General features: G+C 39.0%; 1 protein-coding gene across 11 annotated transcripts in view; it reads right to left on the bottom strand.

The window, feature by feature from the left end:
• svilb (supervillin b) overlaps positions 1 to 24111 on the bottom strand; it is a 91584-nt gene that overhangs the window by 23910 nt on the left and 43563 nt on the right. For 6 of the 11 annotated variants that reach the window (XM_049476890.1, XM_049476881.1, XM_049476884.1 and 3 more), the window contains 15 exons: positions 23700 to 23737; positions 23532 to 23596; positions 22340 to 22476; positions 21400 to 21495; positions 16141 to 16399; positions 15135 to 15221; positions 12509 to 13178; positions 9020 to 9647; positions 7046 to 7181; positions 5419 to 5466; positions 3775 to 3849; positions 3349 to 3496; positions 1182 to 1277; positions 292 to 372; positions 9 to 189 (listed from right to left, as the gene is read on the bottom strand). In XM_049476890.1, coding sequence (XP_049332847.1) covers positions 9 to 189; positions 292 to 372; positions 1182 to 1277; positions 3349 to 3496; positions 3775 to 3849; positions 5419 to 5466; positions 7046 to 7181; positions 9020 to 9647; positions 12509 to 13178; positions 15135 to 15221; positions 16141 to 16399; positions 21400 to 21495; positions 22340 to 22476; positions 23532 to 23596; positions 23700 to 23737 — 2745 coding nt within the window. The remainder of the gene's footprint in view (positions 1 to 8; positions 190 to 291; positions 373 to 1181; positions 1278 to 3348; positions 3497 to 3774; positions 3850 to 5418; positions 5467 to 7045; positions 7182 to 9019; positions 9648 to 12508; positions 13179 to 15134; positions 15222 to 16140; positions 16400 to 21399; positions 21496 to 22339; positions 22477 to 23531; positions 23597 to 23699; positions 23738 to 24111) is intronic. The other 5 variants (XM_049476885.1, XM_049476882.1, XM_049476887.1 and 2 more) reach the window with 5 other exon arrangements.

Raw genomic sequence — 24111 nt, 5'->3', positions numbered from 1 at the left:
TCTCTCACATGGGCGTCTGTTTGCCGAAGATGGAGTCGAAGTCTTCCTCGATTGGTACTCTGCTGGTGATGCTGCGTGGAATGTCGGTCATGTGACAGTAGAACTTGGAGAAGATCTCGTCGTCCAATCGCATCACTTCTTTCACCGCCTTCTCCGTGACCATCAGCGTCGTCTCCTGTAGACCCGTCACTGAGAGATAAAGAGAGATAAAGGGAGGATGATCAAAGAACGATAAATATAAAATCAAAGCACAGAGAACTGCTTCAGATCAAAGACGATTACTGATCTTACTTTTACTGTTCAGACGCCCCAGAAACGTCTCCAGCTTATCCAGCTTCTTATCAGACTCCATATCAGCTCGAGCTTCAATCTCTAAACCACAGAAGAAGAAGATGCTTTCAGATCCAGCATGAATTTACAGCATTTTATTTATTATACTTGGATTTCTGCATAAATAAATTGGTGATTAAATGTATTTTGATCTTCATCTACGTCACAACAATAGACAAACACAGTCTGATTAAACTAAAACCACACAATAAGTATTATATGTTTGCATGATTTTATTGAACACAACATTTTAGCGAGAAAAGTCTGTGAACACCTAGAGCTAATGACTTTTCTAAGAGCTAATTTGAGGCAGGATGTGATGAGATGAGATTATAGGATGCATGAAGTTGGAAATAGTTAAAAAAAAAAGTATCTCTAAAAGACAGACGATCTACAAATGGAGAACGTTCAGCACTGTTACTGTTGCTACTCTTCCTAGGCGTGGTAAAGTCCTGTAAAGGTGACTGTAAGAGCACAGCACATGCAGAATGAGGTGAATCAATGAGGTGAGGAAGAATCCAGAATACAGAAATCTCTGGCACATGCTCTGGCAACATTTCTGTTGACAAATCAATAAATACAATAAGAAAAACATTAAACAATAAAGAATGGAGTTCATGGGAGGACACCACGGAGGAAGCCACTGCTGTCATAAAAAACATTGCTGCATGTTTGAAACCAAAATTGAGTTGTTTGGAAGGAAAACACACAACACTATGGAGTCTGTTGTTGTGACGTAGATGAAGATCAGAACACATTTAATCACCAATTTATGCAGAAATACAAGTATAATCCCAAAGATTCACATATTTGTTCTCGTAAGTGTATTTATGAGGAATGGTGAACTTTACCCTCCTGTGGTTTAGAGACGGCTGGAACGCTGCTCTTCAGTTTAGCAGAGACGGGAGACAGAATGGGACTGATCACTGCAGAGGAAGCAGCCAATCCTGAAACACCAAGAAATAAAAAATCATCATCATCAGCCTGGATTAAATCAAAACACCATTAAATTACAATTACAAACAATTAAAATGTAGAGGACTTTTAATTTGAAATGAGGAACGCAGGAGATGCAACAATGACAGAGAAATGCTATGTGTAAAATCCTAGTGTATCCTATGTGTAAAAAAGTGCTACTGATAGACAAAAAGACTGAGACTGATTAAGATTAAGGTGAAGGTTAGGTTTTAGATTGAGATTAAAATTAGTGTTGGGTTAAAGTTAGGGTTTAGTTTTGGACTGAGATTGGGTTTAGTGTTCGGTTACAGTTGGATTTAGGTTTTAGACTGAGATTAAATATAGTTTTACGTTTTGGAATGAGATTAAGGTTAGGGTTGGGTTTTAGACTGAGATTAAAGTTAGGGTTACGTTTTTGAATGAGATTAAGGTTAGGGTTGGGTTTTAGACTGAGATTAAATATAGTTTTACGTTTTTGAATGAGATTAAGGTTAGGGTTGGGTTTTAGACTGAGATTAAAGTTAGGGTTACATTTTGAAATGAGATGAAGGACAGACTTGGGTTACAGTTAGGTTACTGGGTTACTGAGATTAGGGTTAGGTTATAGTTAGGGTTAGTTTGTAGACTAAGATTAAGGTTAGGGTTATGTTACAGTTGGGGTTATATTTTAGACTAAGATTATGGTTAGGTTTTAGAATAAGATTAAGGTTATGGTTAGGTCATAGTTAGGGTTTGGTTTTAGGCAGAGATTACTGTTAGGGTTAGTATTAAGACTGAGATTATAGTTAGTGTTGGGTTACAGTAAGGGTTGGGTTTTAGACGGAGATTATGGTTAGGGTTAGGTTATAGTTGGGGTTATGTTTTAGACTGAGATTAGGGTTACGGTTAGGTTGCAGTTGGGGTTTGGTTTTAGACTGAGATTAAGGTTGGGGTAGGTGTTTAGACTGAGATTAAAGTTAATGTTGGGTTACAGTAAGGGTTGGGTTTTAGACAGAGATTATGGTTAGGGTTAGGTTGTAGTTGGGGTTATGTTTTAGGCTGAGATTACTGTTACTGTTGGGTTCTGGACTAAGATTAAATTTAGTGTTAAATTACAGTTATGGTTAGGTTTTATACTGAGATTAGGGTTAGGTTTTGGATTGAGATTAGGGTTAGGGTTAATTTACAGTTAGGGTTATGTTTTGGACTGAGATTAAGGTAAGGGTTAGGTTACAGTTGGGGTTATGTTTTGGACTGAGATTAAGGTTAGGGTCAGGTTACCGTTGGTGTTATGTTTTAGACTGAGATTAGGGTTAGGTTTTGGATTGAGATTAGGGTTAGGGTAATTTTACAGTTAGGGTTAGGTTTTGACTGAGATTAAGGTTAGGTTTGGTTTTAGACTGAGATTAGGGTTAGGATTAAGACTAAGATTAGGGTTAGGATTAAGACTAAGATTATGGTTATGCTTTAGACTGAGATTATGGTTAGGGTTAGATTTTAGACTGAGATTAGGGTTAGGTTTTGGATTGAGATTAAAGTTAGTTTTTGCTTACAGTTGTGGTTAGGTTTTGGACTGGGATTAAAGTTAGTGTTAGGTAACAGTTAATGTTGTTTTAGACTGAGACTAAGGTTAAGGTTAGGTTATTGAGATTGAGATTGAGATTAGGTTACAGTAGTGTTATGTTTTAGACTGAGATCGGGTAAGCGTTGGGTTTTGGATTGAGATTATGGTTAGTTTTAGGTTACAGTTAGGGTTAGGTTTTAGACAGATTAATATCAGGGTTAGATTACAGTTAGGGTTGGGTTTTAGATAGAAATTAAGATTAATGTCAGGTTTTTGATGGAGATTAGGGCTTATGCAGTCACTAAAGTTATATGGAGACTCAGAAATACAGCCAGTCTTTTGGTAAATAATCAGATGCTAATGCTAAGTTAGCTCAGCTAACGTTACTATTCTAGTCCTGTACAGCTGGTATGTCTCAGCTGTAGAACAGACAGACAGCAGGTGTTTTTATGGTAGCAGTACGCATGTTAAAGCCGGGTGCAAATGAACATATAGGTGTATTCATGTTTATCCCCAACCTTTCTTCATCATCCGAGCCGCCACGGTGTACTGGGCGGAGTCATTAGCCACGCCCTTCCCGGTGCTCTGCCACGACTCCTCTCGAGTACAGATCATCTGCTTCCTCTCCTCGATGGACATCTGCCTCTCCCCCTCCTCCCCCAGCCTCTGAATACATAAACACGAATATAGATACTCGGCTTTAAAATAGTGTTTTAAAAAGTGTTTAAAAAAAGTACTTAAAGTATAAAAGTAAAAGTAATGTAAGGGGAAAAAATAAAGGCATTAAAAATAAAAGCTTAGGCCACGCCCCCAGAGTCCTGTTCCCTGTTCCAGCTGCATATATGCTAATTGTAAATTAATGGGGCGTATATATTTTAAGTTTGTTGTTGACTCGCAATCTCTTATTTTTGAGAAAATACTCAATTCCACTGAGAAGAACTCACCTGGCCGGGAGGTTCTACAGGTTTTGGGACAGTAGGGAAAGGAGGAGGAGAATAGGTGGAGGCAAAAACAGGCTCCTACAGACAGAGGATGGAGTGAAGAGGATGGAGTGATGGAGGGAAAGAATAGAATAGAAAGAAACCAGAATGAAAGCAGTAGGAAAACATACAGAACAGAAAATAAATCAGAAAATAAACAAGGAGACGATGATGAACAAAAAAAAAACGTAAATGCGATGGAATAGTGACTCGTGTTTCTATTATTTTAAAGCTATAAATCTCCATTAATAAAAAGCATGAATCAGATTATATCAGGAGAGACATGCAGCATGTGATCATTAATAACATGCACAGTAACTGTAAAGCACTGCACTCTGTTTAAGCAAAACGAGTAAAGAAGAAATGATGCTCTACGCCTGGAAACAGCTGATCCTAATTACAGTAAATTACAGCTCTACAAAATTTCAAGATGTCTCTTAATATTAAACTCCTTAATTACGGCAACTTTTAGACTCTTTGGCCCGTTTTTCTGCGCAAGAAATGCGCACTCTCTCCGCTTTTGGACTCTTTGCCACGTTTTTTTGCGCTAGAAATGCGCACTCTCTCTGCTTTTAGACTCTTTGGCCCATTTTTTCTGCGCTAGAAATGCGCACTCTCTCCGCTTTTAGACTCTTTGGCCTGTTTTTCTGCGCTAGAAATGAGCACTCTCTCCACTTTTAGACTCTTTGGCCCGTTTTTCTGCGCTAGAAATGCGCACTCTCTCCGCTTTTAGACTCTTTGGCCCGTTTTTCTGCGCTAGAAATGCGCACCCTCTCCGCTTTTAGACTCTTTGGCCTGTTTTTCTGCGCTAGAAATGAGCACTCTCTCTGCTTTTAGACTCTTTGGCCCATTTTTTCTGCGCTAGAAATGCGCACTCTCTCCGCTTTTAGACTCTTTGGCCTGTTTTTCTGCGCTAGAAATGAGCACTCTCTCCACTTTTAGACTCTTTGGCCCGTTTTTCTGCGCTAGAAATGCGCACTCTCTCTGCTTTTAGACTCTTTGCCACGTTTTTTTGCGCTAGAAATGCGCACTCTCTCCGCTTTTAGACTCTTTGCCCCGTTTTTCTGCTCTAGAAATGCGCACTCTCTCCGCTTTTAGACTCTTTGGCCCGTGTTTCTGCGCTAGAAATGCGCACTCGCTCCGCTTTTAGACTCTTTGGCCCGTTTTTCTGCGCTAGAAATGCGCACTCTCTCCGCTTTTAGACTCTTTGGCCCGTTTTTCTGCGCTAGAAATGCGCACTTTTTAAGCCGTACGCCATTTCCTGTTTTTTGCACATTCACACACACTTTCACTCCAGAAGCGGCGCAGAGTTTTATAAATGATGCCCCAGATTATTGATAATCTCTGAGTGTAAGTACTGCACAAGCACTGTGTTCAGATACTCAGTAAATAGTTTTTTTTTACTGTTAATCTCATTTCAGGCATTACTGACTTTCACTAGTAAATGGTGTCAATCAAGCAGATGACTGGTAGTTGTTTACTCTTCTATTATCTTCTTGTCAGAGAAGCAGAAGAAGCAGGAAATCAGAGTGTAAGAAAGTGAGATGAGCGTGAGAATAGAGCAGAAGCCGTTACCCAATTACTGCATCATGCAGAGATTAATCTTACCCAGATCTGCTCAGACGAAGAGAACTCCTCAAACCCTGCCCTCTCCTCCTACAACACAGGAATATATCTGCCATATATCTGCTGCTCAACCACTGATGTAGAAGATAACTCAAGAATTTAATCTTTAAACTGATCATACTATCTCTTTTTCACATTACTGCTCTCCAGATTTGGGAATCTACGAGTGTAGAGCTACAGGATCTACAGGCCCAGCTGTAACAACATCTGCGGGTAAATGTGCTGCATTAGCATTACCCGCTAACTGTGCTAAGCAGTAGCTCTTTCATCATTCAGAGGTGAGTATATCAGACTGTAGTCTGCTGCTAACCCCGGCTAGCACTGATGGAGTAGCATTAGCATTAGCCCCTAATCACGCTAAGCGATAGCTCTTTCGCCACTCAGAGGAGAGTATATCAGACTGTAGTCTGCTGCTAACCCCGGCTAGCACTGATGGAGTAGCATTAGCATTAGTCACTAATCATGCTAAGCGCTAGCTCTTTCGCCACTCAGAGGTGAGTATATCTGACTGTAGCCTGCAGTCAGATACTGTGTTAAAACAAGTTACGTAGGACGAACTGTTGGCTGATAGCGCTGTGGCTTACCGGAACACTCAGGGTTCCTCAATAAAGCGCTGTTGGGCGGTTAGCTGCTAATGCTAATGCTGCTGCACCCAGCCTTAGTGGGAACAGTTTTCAGGAGAGAAATCTGTGTAGAGAAATCTGTGTAGAGAAATCTTTAAATACACAATTTACGCTGCTGATGAGTATCTGCAAATACTTTGTTGTCCTGATGAGTCCTGGATTTGTAGCATTAGCTGCTTACCACGCTAAGTGCTAGCTTTTTTGCTGTTCAGAGGCGAGTATAATGGCCTATAGCCTGCTGCTAACCCTAGCTAGCACTGCTGGAGCAGCATTAGGTATTTCAGCTAACCATGCTAGGTGCTAGCTCTTTCTGTTTACTGTGTTTAAAGAAGCTACGTAGGACCAACCGCTAGCTAATATCACCCTGGCTTACCAGCACTCTCACCGTTCCTCAGTACAGCGCTGTCAAGCTGCATTAGTGGCAAGTTCTAGCAGTTAGCTGCTAATGCTAATGCTAACGCTGCTGCACCCAGCCTTAGTGGAAATCTGGAAATCTAAGCTTACTGTAAATGAACGAAAGAGCATTATTTGACCCAAATGAACATTTTTCAGGAGTGTAGATTAACATTCTGCACTTGTTTGACTTGACTTGAAAAGAACATTTCAGAGAGCAGGTTATGCGGAGTCTATGTATATATGTCTGTCACGATCAGTACAGTGATGGCAGCGCTCAGAGCTGCAAAGAAGCGTTATAGGATGTAAACAGTGGTTTTTAATGAGCTTCTTGTGCACTTTTTAAGTTATTAACGCCTCGTTTTAAATGTCAGGGCTCTCCGGATTCTAGTAAGGAGGTGTGGAGCTACTTTGAGCTGGATAACGGTGTAAAAATATGCCCCAAAGCGGCTGATGTACAAAATTTCTGGATCTCTGAACGCTGTGGGAGAGCGGAGGAGGGCTACTAAACAAAGATAAGAACTTTTAATCATGTTTTACTACAACAAAAGTCCTTTTTACACCAGAGTTCTCCTTTAAATGACAGTATTTACCTTCTTCTTGAAGCCTTGCTCCTGCCATATCTGGCTGCTCTTCTCACTGATGGACACCACTTCCTGAACCACTTCCTGTTTCTTGTTGATCCTGTTCTTCCAGTCTTCCTCTCCGCTCTTCTTCAGCATGGCTAATCTGTGAGAGATGAAGAAATAACTTCAGTTTAACAACAATTCAACCATTTTAAAGTGTCTAGTTGTGTCTCTAGTATGAATGAAGGCCATGTGAGAGTCTATATACTCTCTATATCATAAAATCTGACTTGAACGACGCTCACTTTTACCGGTGTTCTGTCAAGTTGAGCTGCCTTGTCAAATCGCGCTTCCTTAGTGTTTATTTAAGGTCTCGCCAAAATTCGAAATCAACCGGAGATCCCATTTTAACCTACCGTTACTCACACAATATAGCTAAAAATAACTAGCTGCTATAATCACAAGCTGCTAGCACCACCTTAGCTGTAGCTCCTTCTGCTGTAAGCTCCGCCTGTGGGCGGTCCTGAGCCTAGGTGGGCGGGGCTATGCAGTCACCGGTTGACGTCGACACCCTAACGTCTCTCTGATCAACTCGTATTTCTGAGGATTTTCTTTTACTATCTACTGCAGACAATGGAGGCTGAGAACAATGGAACAGTTTAAAATTCAGCATTTTAAACAACTTAGAAAGATCTACTGTATTTTACAAACAACAAGAGCAAGAAAAAGTGGATTTTAGTGGAAGGAGAACTTTAAACCCTATATAGGTAAAACTTTTTACTCCAGGACTGAAGAATCCTAATGTCTTTTAAAGACTTTAAATAAAAAACCTCGGGGTTCTGTCTGGGTGTAATTTTGATTTTCGATTACAGTCATATATCCTTATATTCCCTGATCACTCCACCTTCACCCCCCATCTTTATTCCATCTTTTTATCAGTTTATTGCCCCTCACTGTAGAGTCGACAGCAGCGCTGTGTTTAAAATAGCACTATCTCCGCAGCCCAGCGAGACTGAGAGAGGAGATGACCCACATTCATTCATCAAACACGACACAAGGAGAACAGCAGCAGCAGCAGCAGCACCATCACCCCCCCATATCAGCTCACACTGCACCCGGTGACCAGGTATCATACCCCCTCAAAAACACACCACCACCGGTTCACACTCACGACTCACAACACCTGACTAAATAAACAGAATTTTATTAAAACAGACGTTTAACTGACCTGAGAAACCGAGGGACCAGCTTCTCTGACCTATATTTATTAATAATTTTTTATAGTTTATTTTACTAATATTTTGATATTTTCAAGAAAAAAAAACAAAACAAAAATAAAATGAACTGAAATAAGATAAACTTGGCGCTAATTAAGAAAAGAATTATGAATTTGGTGTGATTTTTTTTTTTTTTTACATTTGACAAATATTTCATTATAAATGGACAAATCAAATATTTTAATAAAATACAGTAAAGTTGCTTTATGATTTTCGCATGAATATAAGCATTATTTTTCAAATCAAGCGAGCGCTAATCTACACAGATTTCACTCCTGAAAACGGTTTATTTGGGTGAGTAAAGTGCTTCAGTTTATTTACAGTGGTTAGCTGGTAATGCTAATGCTGCTCCAGCAGTGCTAGCCGGGGTTAGCAGCAGTTTACAGGTCCATAAAGCTAATCTCTTAACGGTTAAAGAGTTAGCGCGTAGCGTGGTTAGCGGCTAATGCTAATACTGCTCCACTTTTGAGTGGCTTTACTGCTCCTTAATACCTGACTGGTAGAATTCATACATAAGGAGAACTTTAATTTTGGGGGAAATTAAAGGATTTTAAGTGACAAAAATACAGTATTACAACTGATACATATATATATATATATACAAATAACAATTAAAATCTTTATATAAGGATAAGTCAGTTTTTATGAAAGACTTATTATTGAATAGCCTTATAGACAATTCATATCTTGAGGTAAGAACAAAAAAAAAAAAAACCCTCATTACCTCTCTTTGATGGACATGGAGGTCATGGTCTCCGGCTCCTCGTGGGCTGCAGGGTCAGGAGCGCTGAGACGGTCGGGGGCGGGGTTCTCCGGGGGTGGAGCCGGGCTGTAGGGGCCCGCTGGGGCCGGGGGCTGGTTCTGTATGAAGTACTGGGGTTTGGGCTGGGTCTGGGGGGGGATCTTGGCCTGGGCGGGGCTGTAGGAGTACGGCTGGGGGGGTATGAAGGGCTGGTTCTGGGGGGGTGGTTTGGTTGGTGGTGGTTGCTGAGGTTCGGGGTAGATCTGGGCTGTTGGGGGTGGAGGAGAGTGGATGTCTGCATACGGGTGGGGGTAGGAGGGATGCTGGGGTCTAATAGGTGGAGGAGGATGAGGTTGAGGTGGTGAGGTCTGAGTGTAGAGTTGAGGGGCGATTGGAGGGTGTGGCTGAAGTGGGCGGGGCTGGGGCAGTAGCGGTGGCTGGGATGGTAGAGGTGGTGGTAGCAGTGGTTGGGATGGAGGAGATGTGTGAGGTGGAGTGTGTTGCAGGTAAGGGAATGTGTGAGGAACAGCGTGTGAGGCGTGTGAGGAACTCCTGGAGAAGACGGCGGCGGTGCTCACAGTGCGCACTGGAGGACTGGGCTCAACAACATCTGTAAAAAAAAGACAAAAAGTGATTTCATTTTTAGTGCAAATCCTAGAAAACGCTTGAATTTTAACGTTCTGTTTTCCAGGCCTGGAAAGTGCTGGAAATCTGGAGAAAGTGCTTGAAAATGCATGAAATGGGGTTGCTAAGGTGTTGCTATTGTATTATCTGTGGTGGTTGCTATTAGGGGTGGGCGATATGGCTCTAAAATAATATCACGATATTTCAGGTATTTTTGCGATAACGATATACTTGGCGATATAGGAAAACAGAAAAATAATTAATTAATTTCAGGAATATAGTATAATAGTATAACAGTATAATAATAATGTGGCAAAATAAATAATATAACATAAAATAATATAATGCAGCAAATAATATTGCAGAATATTTAGTGCATGCATATAAACTGCTAACTAAAACAATTATACAATAAATACACCTAAAGCTTCACAGTAAATAATAGACTACTTTTAAGACAGATATGGATTTTTAATATAATGTTATTTCTGTGTCACGATATATTGTATATGATATAATATTGCCCACCCCTAATTGCTATGGCTATGGTGTAGCCATGCGCAACCATTACTAACTACATTTACATTACACTAACTATCTACCTGACTAAATTAATTCGCTTAAAGAGAAAAATGCAGAGTTTTTTATTTTTTTATGTAAAATAAAAAAAAGGCTTTAATTTAATATCATTCTGCTGTTAACAAATACAATACCATCATACCACAATACCAACATAATACCATCTCTTACAGTGTGACAAAAAGCACATCAATAATTTTGAGTACGTATATATGTGCATAAATGCTCTCAAATTGAACACATTACAGTAACTGTTCAATCAAATGAATAGGGTAAACATACGGTGAAGAACATTTATATTTAAATGTGTGAAACTGACACCAATAAATTCATAACTCCTGCTATTTACTTAGTTAATAGTATTTTTTTCTCAGTAGTACAGTCGCTGTGAAGTGTGGAGAAAAGTTTTGCGATATATTGATTATCGCAGAATCGCAGTTTTGAGATATCACCGTTATTATTAATTTACACAAAAATGCGCCCTGAAAGTGCTTGAATTTTACCTTGTAAAAGGCGTATGAACCCTAAAATTTTGTGCAACGTAACAATACACGCAACGATCACACCCTCGGGCTCGCCACAAGAGGGCGCTCAAGAGCTTGCTCAAATATCCTATGCAAAGGCTTCAGACGCTACTTCCTGGTGAGACATCACTGACTGCTAGAGTCCTCCAACAATAGGTTTGGACCATATAAGTGAAGACCTAAGATATTTAGCAGGCGTCTCTCTGCTAAATACCAAAAATATATTAATATCAGTTCCACTGGCAATGAAAAAAAAATACGATTAATATGTGTATCTCAGTTAGCACAGTTAGCACAGCGCTCTTGGCTTTGAATATCTCAACCTTTGGGTCTGCTTTTTCTGTAGCTGGGACTGAAAAGAGCTCAATCTTACTTTCAAATATAAATGATTTACTTCTTTAAAGAGGGATTGAGGGGGAAAATATACATATGAGAACATCTGTCCAAAAAAAAAAACAGAAGCTGAAGCAGAGGTGGATCATGCAACATGACAATGACCCAAAACAATACAGTAGATCCACTAAAGAATTGTTTAATAGAAAGAAATGGGGAGTTCTGAAATGGTGACAGATTGTAGTTCTATTGAGATGCAGATAAATCCCTCTTAAACATCACACAGCTGAAAGAATTCTGCATGAAGGAGTGGAAAAATCTTTATAGTTAGTCGTGGGAAACATTTAATTTAGGTTTTTTCAGCCACATAAATAGTATTACTTTAAATATAAATGTACACTTTTTTTCGTATGGCCTGTAATTAACTACTCTCCAACAGCCATGAATACCCTGATAAAAATCAACCATCAGGACTAATCATGCTGCTGATTTATTAGAGAAAAATGGAACAAGCAACTGGATGAACTACTACTATGAATACATCTATGATACACACAGTAAAGTGTATTGTGATATAGTATATGTGTATAATAATAAATGCAGTGTTGCTACTTACACACCCCATATGTTTGTATATATGCACACATTTATACGCTCACTTTTATTTTTTAATGCATAACAATAAAAACGTATACAGCTCAATCCCATTCATGTCCTTCAGTTCATTCATTTCTGTTCTGCAGCTCCAGCCTGCAGCTGATTAATTCAATCACACACACTACACACACTACACACACTACACACACACACTACACACACTACACACACTACACACACTACACACACTACACACACTCACACACTACACACACCTCTCTCTCTCTCCAGAGACAAAAGCATGAAGGAGAGAGAGAGATAGTAACACTACAGCAGCATCGTAAGAAATCACAGCCTCCCACCTCCTCCACAGCATCACCAGTATCACCAGTATCACCAGTATCACCAGTATCACCAGTATCACCAGTATCACCAGTGCAGTGTGTAGTAGTGATTCCCCTCTGCAGACAAAGAGAGAGCCGGGGGCCGGACTGACAGACAGACGGCAAAATTATGCTAATCACATTCTCAGCCCGAGCAGCGTGGCAGACGGAGGCTGCTTCAACCAATCAGGAGGCGGCTCCCGCGGACAGGCGGCCAAGTGTGACGGACGGGGAGTGTGTGTGTGTGATAATGTGTGTGTGTGTGTGTTAGAGTGTAGAGTGTCAGACACAATAAAAGCACACTTGTGCACATGCAAATTAGGACCATCTCCTAACCCCTGTTTTTTTTTTTAAAAGGTTGCCAGGTGGTGCAGAGTTACCCCACGTTTCCTAATGCCCCCTCCACCACCTCCCTCTCAGGTCTCTCTTACCTGCCCTGTTGCCCCCCTGCTCCACCTGGAAGGCGTCTGGTGACAGGTACCCTCCTCTGGGTACGAGAGATCCGTCCTTCTCCCTCCTCTGCTGCTGCTGCTCTCGCGCCTCTCTCTGCTCTCGCGCCCTCTCTCTCCCCCCCTCTCTCTCTCCCTCCGGCTGGCGGCTGCTGCTCGTCTTGCTCTCTCCCCTGCCGTGGGCGTGCGAGAGGGCGTGCGAGAGGGTGTGCGCGAGAGTGAGCGGCGTGTGAGGCAAAGCGTGAGGCGGCTCCGCCGAGCCAATTCTGCCCCTCCACCCACTCTCCTCCTCCTGCCTCTGCTCATTGGCTCGGAGAGGCACGTCCACGCCCCTGCCCTGCGGGGATTGGTGGAGGAGCTCGGCTGGGGGCGGGGACTGTATTCCTGGGGTGCGGTTCCCCGCGCTCTCGGTCAGGCTGAAGTATCGAACTCCTCTCTCGTAGGGCGGGAGCTTGTTGTCCGGCTGCTGATTGGGCGAGGCCTGAGTGGGTGGGGCGTGAGGGAGGGGCGTGGGCATCCCCGAGTGGAGGTCTCCAGTCACTGCCACCGAAGGGCTTGTCACCGTGGCAACAGAGGCCTGGGTGGCGACCGCTCCGACCGACCGGACCAACGATGCGGAGAGAGGCTCCAACTTCACGCTGCCGTTCTGCAGCTTTAAGGAGGGAAAAGAAAAAGAGAAGAAAAGAAGAAAAGAAAAGATGAGAAAAGATGAGTGGAGAAAGAAAGGGAGGAAGGGAGGGATAAGAAGGATTATAGGGGTACATTTGCTGCAATTAAAAAACACGAAACATGACATAAGCAAAAAAACAATCATCATAAGCATTCATATGATCATCACGCTCATCTTCAAATCAAACATCAAAGGCTCTCATCACAGAGGGGGGCGTGGCCATCCTGCAGCATGCACGAAAAAAAGACACTTCCTACAACAAGCCCAGCATACAAAACAGCTCCTACTCAAACCTCAGATCCTCCTTTTCCCTCCAAATCATCTGCAGACGCTACAGCAGGAACCGCTAACTCGATTACAGCAATGCATTCAAATAATTACACTGATCTCAGGACAGCTGCTGCTGTGACATCATCATCATTACGCTCAGATAAAGGGGTTTAGATAAGGGTTAGATAAGGGGTTGGGTGGGAAAGTGGTTATATACAGTAGTTCTACCCGTTTTTAAAGGTCAGAACATCTGCAAGGTCAAATATCTGCAACTATAAATAAGTGAAAAATAAGTCTAAATTCCACATTTTATTCAATCCAATAATTAATGTTAATCTAATATGAACAATCCAATGGTCCAATTGGATGTTTACAAACATAACTCAACTATTTTGAGATCAGTAAACATTTGTGGTTTGAGCTGAATCTTTGAGCTTATAATAAGTTTAGTCTGTTGCCATTGGCTTCTGGCACAAGTTCAAATCAAGCTAAATAACTCCTCAGAGGTGTTTAGATAGATAAGTCATCGTGTTGAGTTGCATATTTTGCTGCTTATTTTCAACTTTTAATTACATTATTACTGTAAGTGGATTATTATTACATGCTGTTTGAGGTGACAGCAGTGCATAAATCGAGTAGCTGCTCCCATCTCAATCATTTAAACTGAGATTTCTTATCCTGTTTAAATTCGTCTCACCTTTTTCCTGATGCAACGTATTAAAAAATTACATTTCCCCACCTCCCCATGTAAAACTAATCTAGATACAGTTGATATAATGGATATGAGTAGTAGAAAGTAGTGGATGGCTCAATATGTAGCTTGCTAAATTAGCCTCTGTGCTAATCAGCTATAAATCAGCATTGATAAACAGCACAACAACTTTTTCCACTCATTTCAGATTCTTTAAAAGTTATGTGTTTGGCCTGGAATTCCAATCACTAGTTCAGATCCTGGACATTCCTCATAAAACCAATGCATTTTAAGGTTTTCCCTTAATTTCTTAGATGAGCAAAAAAAAAGTAATTTAAGCTTTTAATTTTTAGCTTTTAACTTGTCTGTTACTGCAGTGATTCTATAAGTAACTTTTTTGACCATGTTTAAAAAAGTTGATTAAATGAACGAGGTTTGGAATTACTTAAAAAAAAAAAATCACTAGTACATACTATCAGGCAGTGCATAAATCGAGTAGCTGCTCCCATCTCAATCATTTAAGCTGAGATTTCTTATTCTGTTTAAAATTTTCTCACCTTTTTCCTGATGCAATGTATAAAAATTACCTTTCACCACCTCCTCCTATAAAACTAATCCTGTTATAGTTAATAAAATAGAGGATATTAAACAAGGAAAAGGAGGATGCAACCAGCCCACAATTTAACCCATCATTACCCAGATATCTCCACCAGGTCAACAGACAGCGATTAAGCAAAACACACTATTCTAAAAAGCAGATCTAAAGATGCAAAACTACGTGTTCTAGCTGTGAACTAAACTCACAGGAAGCCTCGCAGAAACGTCCTGAAAGCATCTAAAGCACTATAAAAAATCTTAAATGGTGAAGAGAGCATCACCCTGATCTCTCTCTCTCTCTCTCTTTACCATTTAAGATGATCTAAGATCACGTTATAAAACTGTTCCCAGATCAGAAGATGCTCATCATCAGGTCTTACGTGTTTCCCCAGTGGTGGCTCTACTGAACCATTACTCATGAGTTCAGGACCTTTGATACCTGAAGGAGCTACTTCCTTTAGTACTTCCTGTAAAAGGAACAAATGTTACATAAAAAAACATGACTAGATCAACTCATATTAAATTTGCCATATATATATATATATACAGTGTGAGAGTCTTCAGCACAGTGACGGTGTCGACAGTTTGGAGGAAAATGAAGCGTGGATGAAAGTAGCGGATGGCTCTATAGGTAGCTTGCTGGATTAGCCTCTGTGCTAATCAGCTATAAAACAGCTTTTCTATTTGATTCAGATTCTTTAAAAGTTATGTGTTCGGCCATAATTTCCAATCACATGATCAGATCGGGGACATCCCTAATAGAAACACTGTATTTTTAAATTTTCCCTTCATTAGTTTTCCTCCAATTTCTCAGATAAGCTAAAACGAAACTAATTTAAGGTCATTATGTATCTATTTGTGTCTATTTTGACATGGTCTGTTTGTTTTGTACGATGTTTAAATATAAAGAAAAAAACTTCAATCGTATACAATTAAGATTGCAGTGTAGCAAAATATATATATATATATATATATATATATATATATATATATATATATATATATATATATATATATAGTTGCAATCTCTCTTATAACCCCCTTTGTAAGGTTTATTACAATTATTAATTACAACATTAAAGAGTTTTTTTTGGTTACTGAGGACCAAACTAAAGCCTAAGTTTTAATACCGTATTTTTCGCACTATAAGGTGCACATAAAATCTTTCAACTTTCCCAAAATTCGACAATAAGCCTTATAATCTATGTATATATTCTACCAGTCAGGTATTAAGGAGCAGTTTCAGTGAAGTTTACCGCTGTTCCTTACTAGTGTCACTTAAAATTCTGGTGCTCCATATAGTCCATAAAATACGGTAGTCACAGTTTTTGTGCTGGAAAACCAGAATGTGTGCTCATATTCAGCTATAAATACGATCGCACTCACTTGCTCCACCTCCTCGTGCGTGATTGGCTGGGTCTGGAAGCGGGTGTTCCCCCGGCGTAGTCGGGAATCAGCTCGCGCGCTCTCTGCCGGTTGGTTGCCAGGTTGGGACAGGCGGTTAAACAGCGCCATCTTCTCCGCCAGGCTCAGCGCCGACAGGTCCGGCTCCTCAGGCTCCGCCTCCGGGCCTGACTCCGCCCCTCTGCTCGGCACCTCCTTCTCCTGTTCTCGTGGAGCCGAGCCTGGAGTAGAGGCCTGGAGACTGGGGGGGGGGGGGAAATCAGCATGATCACATGATAACTCAAGTTCTATACATAAAAATATATATATTTTTAATAATCCAATAAACAGCCCAGCACTCCCGTAACCAGCGGCAGCAGCCAACCAATCAACATGCTCGTATGGGGCTCACCTTGACGACACATGGGATAGGTGGGTTTCAGATGAGCAGAGGCTCTGAAAGTTTGAACATGTATTTTTTACTATTAAACCCAAACTGGTCCCAATACGGACACCAGTGGGCATCAATATGGTGCTGGAACATTAAAACCCAACACAGACCCCCCACATAGACATGTGATCTGGAATACATGCTCTAATGCAGGTAAATATAAATATGAACTCAAATAAAATTAAAAGCATAGAATTACAGCAGTTAGTGCTTTAAATCTAGATGTAATATCTGCAACATGCTCCAGATTTTTACATTACCACACATTTCTCACCATAAACACACAAATTTACTTTAGAAAAGCTCTGGAAAGAGTTAAGAAAAAAAAAACTGACCCAGTCAGACGTGCTGTGTATAATATATATTAAATATAATTTATAAGTGTATAAATTAAAGCTGAAGTAAATCCGCTGAAGCAGCTGCTTCTAGAACCATTCGTGTCCAAACCTAAACACCCCAGCCTGTCTGAGAGGGTTTACAGGACTTTTAACTAGTGATGTAGTGAAGACTGCTAGATCCAATTCAGCATCAGAGTCAAGACCGAGACCAGATTAAGATTTAAAAATACAAATAAAATTCAAATTCCATACATTTTTATTCTAAAACTTAAAAAAACAATAACAATGTGCCCTCAAACAGCTCATCACTAATAGTAGTTTTCTGTCCCTGGTAGCATAAGTATTTTAGCTAGCTTGTGGCTAAAGTTAGCTAGCTCATCACTAATGGTAGTTCTCTTCCTGGTAGCATTATTATTTTCGCTAGCCTGTTGCTAAACTTAGCTAGCTCCTCGCTAAGGTTAGCTAGCTTGTTGCTAGCTTTAGTTCTCTTCCCAATAACATCAGTGGGTAATTTATCTTGTCGCTAAAGTTAGTTAGCTCATCACTAACAGTAGTTCTCTCGCCAGTAACATTAGAATTTTTAGTTAGCTTGTTGCTACGGTTAGCTAGCTCATCACTAATGGTAGATCTGTTAAATACATTTATTATAAAAACAGACAGAGTGGCCTGGTTGGTTTCCACAGGGATTTTTCATGTCTTTACAAATTTACTACACAACACAGCCTCTGAATACAGACCTGCCAACCTAGAGAGAGTTGTGTACAGATCACACAAATGTAAACGTCTTATATTGTTCTAGCCTGGGTTTCTTAAAGGATAATAACTGGTTGCTAAATATATTCATGTAAAAATGATAAATGCCTTAACTATTATTTACTTGAAACAAACAAAAACAACATTAAAAGCACCGGTCACTTAAACAAGCGTTGTATAAATCACAACATTCTTTGATTAATCATAATTAAAATAATTATATATATTTTTTAATGCTGATATTTTGAGTAAAAGAGTGAGAGAGAGAATAAAGAATAAAGAGAGAGAGAAAGATGGAGAAAGCTTATATGGCTCCATAGGTAGCTTGCTGGATTAGCGTCCTTGCTAACAAGCTGCAAACACACTCGCAAGACACACTAGGGACGACAGGCTGAAATCAAGATCAAACAACAGGCGCATTTTAGAACATGGAATCGTACAAGCATAGCAGGAAGTTAAAATTCTCCTCCGGACTGAGAAACAGCTTCATTCCACAAGCTGTAAGACTCCTAAACTCCACCAACACAGCGCACCGACATTTTACAAGAAAAGTTACATATTTAAGCAACACGGTCACTTTACCCACACTGAGACACACATATACATATATACATTAAATATATTTAGCAGCATGAATAATTTCTGGGTTTCAGCAGGAGTCTGGAGTGTGTTAATGGGTGAGAGGTGGTAACAGTAATAGCAGGATCTGCTGTCAGAGATGAAGGATAAGTTTAGCTGTAGTAAATACAGAACACACACACACACACACACACACACACACACACACACACACACACACACACACACACACACACACACACACACACACACACACACACTTAGAACCTGACAACCCTCAGGGGAATTCCCCCTATAGTACCTTACTACATTAATCAGAACAAAATTAAACTCATCAGCATAAATCTACAATCTTTATGTCTTTATTTTTATGAATTCAGAACAAGTCTTTTTTTAATTGGGCGATATTTTAACTACTTTATACATTAAAATGCATAAAGTACATTTTAACATCTAAGCTGGTTGTGATTTCATTGGATTAAAAAAAAAAAAAAAACAGTAATTGTTCGATATAATGTATTCAGTTTATTTGCTCATTCAACCAAAAAAAGAAAGTGATTTTTTTTTTTATAATTAATTTTTCAGCTGCAAATATTTGGTGCACCTCTAATTTAATTAGACTTTTTATGATTATATTTTTTTCTAAAAATACTAAATATGTTATGTGTAACTCCAACTGACCAAATGGACAAATCTCTATTTTATATCTATTTCTATAGACTTAAAATCAGGGCTGTTCTAAATGATTCTCTGAGCAATGCCACCCAATTACAACCAACTTATATGAACAATACGGTCCAATACGGTCCTGCATGAACAACCATTTGTATCATCCTTGTTTTTAAGAGTTCTATTTGATGACAGATAAGATAAAGAGTAAAAATAGAGCGCCTGTAATCTGAGACAATGCAGGATTAAACCAGCAGAGGGAGCAACGACACAACAATCTGACTGCAGAACCTGCAGAACCCACCATCTCCTGAATCTGCAGATCTCAGAACCTTATCAGCACAAATAATAAAGATAATAAAGCCAATTAATCAATAATACACGAGAGGACATGCTATAATGTGTAACCCTGCGTTCACACTGCGTTTTTCTGCTAAAAAAATTATTGAATGTGTGTTTGTATTAAATATGTATTTGTTAACTAAATTAAGATCACTAAAATGGTTAAAAATAAATTGATTTTAATAAGACATGGTGAATGTTATATATGTTATGTCTCATTCAACATCTGGTCATTTTTATTAAATAAATATAATACATTTTGGGAGGGAAAATATGGTATACATGGTATATATGGTAAATATAAGGAATCGCTGGGCCACTTTATTCTGCAGTTATAACTCCTGACTCCCGACTCTTGGCCGTTTCTGTGTGGTAGGAAATGCGAAAGTTAGTGAACCAAAAGGAACCAAAAGTTCAGAGAGCAGAAGAATCCGTGTATCATTCGTTCATTTGATATTCAATTGAGAATCAAAATCGGAAAATTAAAAAACCAATTCGTTTTTTCGTTTTTTCGTTTTTGAATATAATACCAAAAAACGAATAACGGCTTGTATTTTGTATTTTTATTTGGTTATCCAAACAAAAATTGGAAATTTAAAAAACGGACCAGGAGCCGAATTTGATTTTGATTTTGAACTTGACCCATTTGTGTGCCCCGGAAGTTACTGATTTGTTTATTCTTGGTGGGTTTCTGTTGCGCGGGAGTTCACTGCAGTGTTATCTACACAGTCTGTATTGCTGTAGGCAGCATGGCCGGACTGGAACCACATTCTGGCCTAATTAAAGATCTTTTTGAAGGTGGTAAGACGCATGAAGAGATTTCGTGCACGTTGCAGCAAATGGGGATCCAGCGATGTTCTGCAATGAGTGTTAGAAGGTTCTGTGTTCAACACGACCTTAAGCGAAAAAGACATGTATTTTCTGTTGTCATATCGTCTTCTTTCACTGCAACGCGTTTAGTTCCTCTGAACAAGATAAAACTCTCCATCCTCAACTCCATCCAAAGCCTACAGCAATACAGACTGTGTAGATAACACTGCAGTGAACTCCCGCGCAACAGAAACCCACCAAGAATAAACAAATCAGTAACTTCCGGGGCACACAAATGGGTCAAGTTCAAAATCAAAATCAAATTCGGCTCCTGGTCCGTTTTTTAAATTTCCAATTTTTGTTTGGATAACCAAATAAAAATACAAAATACAAGCCGTTATTCGTTTTTTGGTATTATATTCAAAAACGAAAAAACGAAAAAACGAATTGGTTTTTTAATTTTCCGATTTTGATTCTCAATTGAATATCAAATGAACGAATGATACACGGATTCAGAAGCTTGTGGATCTTAGACCGTCTTGTTTGTGATTGGTCCAAAGAAACGCAAGAAGCCAATCAGGTTAGAATGTCTCTTCACCACGTCATAATTCATTTAATATACACTCTAAAAACAGAAGTATGATATGTATGATAATATAGATTTGTACCATTTAACCAGCCTAAAGTTACATTCAGTATTCTGTATCACGGTACTAATAAACAATATATATTTTAATTGCACATTTTTTATTTGAATACATGCCAAATTTGGATTATCATGTTCCTGACACATATTAATTTTATGATAATGTTTATAATCTTTATAATCTTCACTGACACCAAAAAAAAAAAAAAATCACTGAAAGGTACTTTTTTGTACCTCAATATAAGGTTCAGCACCAGAGACGAGCTTTATACTCTTTTAAGCACAAATCTGTACTTATTTTTCTTAGCGTTATAAATAATAAATAGTTCCATTGCTGCTCTGTTTGTAGCTGCGCTGTTTGGCTTGTAAGCGCTGCATCGTTGCTAGGTTACCTGTATGTGGCGGAGTTATACAGTAATACATGGAGAGCTTCGGTTAGTTACAGTGCATTCCCGGCTGATAACGGTACTCATAGAACTCCTCTCAGCCAATCACACTGCAGGATTGGAACTGGTATAATAAAGCCTATAAATAGCAATAAAATAAGAGATGATCTCACACATGCATCACACTCCGGCTTCATGGGTTATTAAAATAACACCATGAGATTTACAGACCCAGAACAGAAGCTCATGCACAAACTCACAAACTCACACACAGCATCATCCAGGTACCTGAAGCTAGTCATTGAGGTGCTGACTACTGTAGGGCTGGGGATTCTGGGAGTTGTAGTTTGAGCAGGGGTGATTTGGGAGGAGGGGCCGGGAGAACTTTAGAGGAGTAGAGAAGAGGATCAGCTGATTTATAGGAAGGAGTTGATGGAACAGAACTTCAGGCCCAGTTTCCTAAAAGCATCTTCTGGTGTTCTACACTAGGCCTGGTTGCCAGATCAATTTGAATCACGCATACACAAAACTTTACACAGAATGATGATGGAGAAAAATCCATCATTAATGCTTTCAGGAAACCCTTCCCAGAGTTCTGAAGCTGTAGATATTAAAAAACATATATTCTGTATACACAGTACCAGTCAATAGTTTGTTAATTATATAATAATGAATTAATAAGTGATCTATCAGATTATGAAGGAACACAAAGAATCATGAAGTAACTTAAAAACAGTGTTAAACAAACCAAAATACACAATACTGGTCTTATGTTAACTTGTGGTTTCTGAGGCTGGTAATTTTGTTAAACTTATCCTGTACAACAGGTGGCCCTGATGAGTGCCAGTTTCATCATTTATAAAGTTTCTGATGGTCATTGCGGTGACTGCACTTTGATTGATTAAAGTATTGTTTTTTTCTTTATTTAGTTGAGTAGTTGTTTCTTCTCATAATCTGGATTAGAACATTACTCAAATATTCACTATTCACTGTATACCTGTAACTCTACCTCTTCACTACTTTACTTTAACTGTAATTAACTCTTGATGAGTTCAGCACAGCTGTTAACTGAAAGCCTGAACATATATACCACAATTTGTGTATCCCATAAAGTCTAGCTCAAAATGTAGTAAATAAATAAATAAATAAAGGGTTAAACCTTAAAGGTACATGCTAACATGATAAAACAGGAATGTGTCGTATACTGACGTTACAGGAAGTGACCTACGTGGCAGCGATGACCACTTCCTCTGTGGTAACGGGCTGGGTTCGGGATCGGTCCTGGGTTCTCCGGAGTCGTCGCTCTACTGCTGAGTTTCGTGATCGAGGTTTAGGAACGCCTCCTTCTGAAGTCTTCTCAAGCTCCTGACATGTGGAGAAAATTTAATTTATAAATAATATATTACTATCAGTATATATCAATATATATCATCATATAAAAATGATGAGTTTCTTTGATTTTACCAAATTGAAAACCTCTGGAATATAATCAAGAGGAAGATGGATGATCACAAACCATCAAACCACCAAACTGAACTGCTTGAATTTTTGCACCAGGAGTAAAGCAGCATAAAGTTATCCAAAAGCAGTGTGTAAGACTGGTGGAGGAGATTAAAACGAATAAAAAACACGGTTATATGCACACGCCTCCTCTGATAAATGTGAAGTCAAACTCCGCCTCTTTTTGAGCTGCTGCTGATCACTAGGAGTGATGAGGGGAAAGAGAGAGCGCCATCTACTGTACTGTACCCACCCAGAGAGAGAGCAAGGACAACTGTGCTCTCTCAGGACTCCGGCAGCTGATGGCAAGCTGCATGAACAGGATTCTAACCAGTGATCTCCCTATCATAAAGGCTGCTCGGTAATGCTGACAAACAATATTATAGTAATTTCGAAAGCAATTTACGGCCCTAAAGCACTAAAAATAAAATACCATACTATTTCATTTACAAATTTTATTTGAAGAGCAATTCATTTTTTTTTTTAAATTATGAAGAAATCACAGTTTTTGGAGCATTTTATGTCTAATATTTTGATAATATAATACCATATTATTGCAATTTTTTGATGATCTACTGCCCCAAGAATAATTTGTATATTATTATAAAATATGATTTATATAAATGACTATTATTAATGGCACAATAATGTCTTTACACAATGCTTTTAAAGAGTAATGTAGATTTAATTTTTTTAAAATATTGTATGATTTTATATTAAGTGCCTAAATGTTCGAAACTAAAATTTACTTATCATTCAAATAAATGGGTTCTCCTTGCTAAATAATCAAAACTCAATTTAAATGGAAGTCCATTTAAAAATATTTGACTCTAAGTAACCCTGCAGCATTTCTATTGGTCCATTCCTCTAGATGATGTAGTAAAGTAAGTAAGAAAAATAGAAAGGTAGAATTTCTGTACCCTGAAGAGCGATCTCTTAGCTGCTACACTCATCTTCGCTCTCTCGTCCAACTTCTCCTCATCTCCTAAAAACAACAAACAGAGAGGAATTTAAATCATTCCGATTTATTACTGATCTTTTATTTGATTTATTATCAGATTATCTAACAAAATGTTATTTAGCATCACCTTCAGTTTTCTGCAGCTCTGTAGGACTGAGCCGAGACCTGGAGAAAGAAAAGAGAAAAAAATCTAAGAGTGAAAAATAAAAAAAGTGCTGCAACTGATCATTTTAAGTGGTTCAGAAAACACTTTACTTCAGGTCTATTGACTTAGAATTGTATGAGTTATGTAGTCCTCTATATATGAGGTACAGAGGTAACATGCACACACTGTGAATTCTAATCTTTTCAAAACTGGTTAGACTAGAGTGTTTATGAGTTATAAAAAAAAAACATAAGTTCATTACATGGATTATTAATTATTACTTTGATTAAATACATGGAGAAACAGCATCAGGTGGAGTTATTTTATTTTTCTTGATAATCAATAATCACACCTCTAGTATGATTAGATGTAGATACTAAAAACCTGACACTCA

The sequence above is a fragment of the Astyanax mexicanus genome, chromosome 4 (assembly GCF_023375975.1).
Source record: "Astyanax mexicanus isolate ESR-SI-001 chromosome 4, AstMex3_surface, whole genome shotgun sequence".
Taxonomy (NCBI): domain Eukaryota; kingdom Metazoa; phylum Chordata; class Actinopteri; order Characiformes; family Acestrorhamphidae; genus Astyanax; species Astyanax mexicanus.
This window is presented reverse-complemented; position numbering and strand designations above follow the sequence as displayed.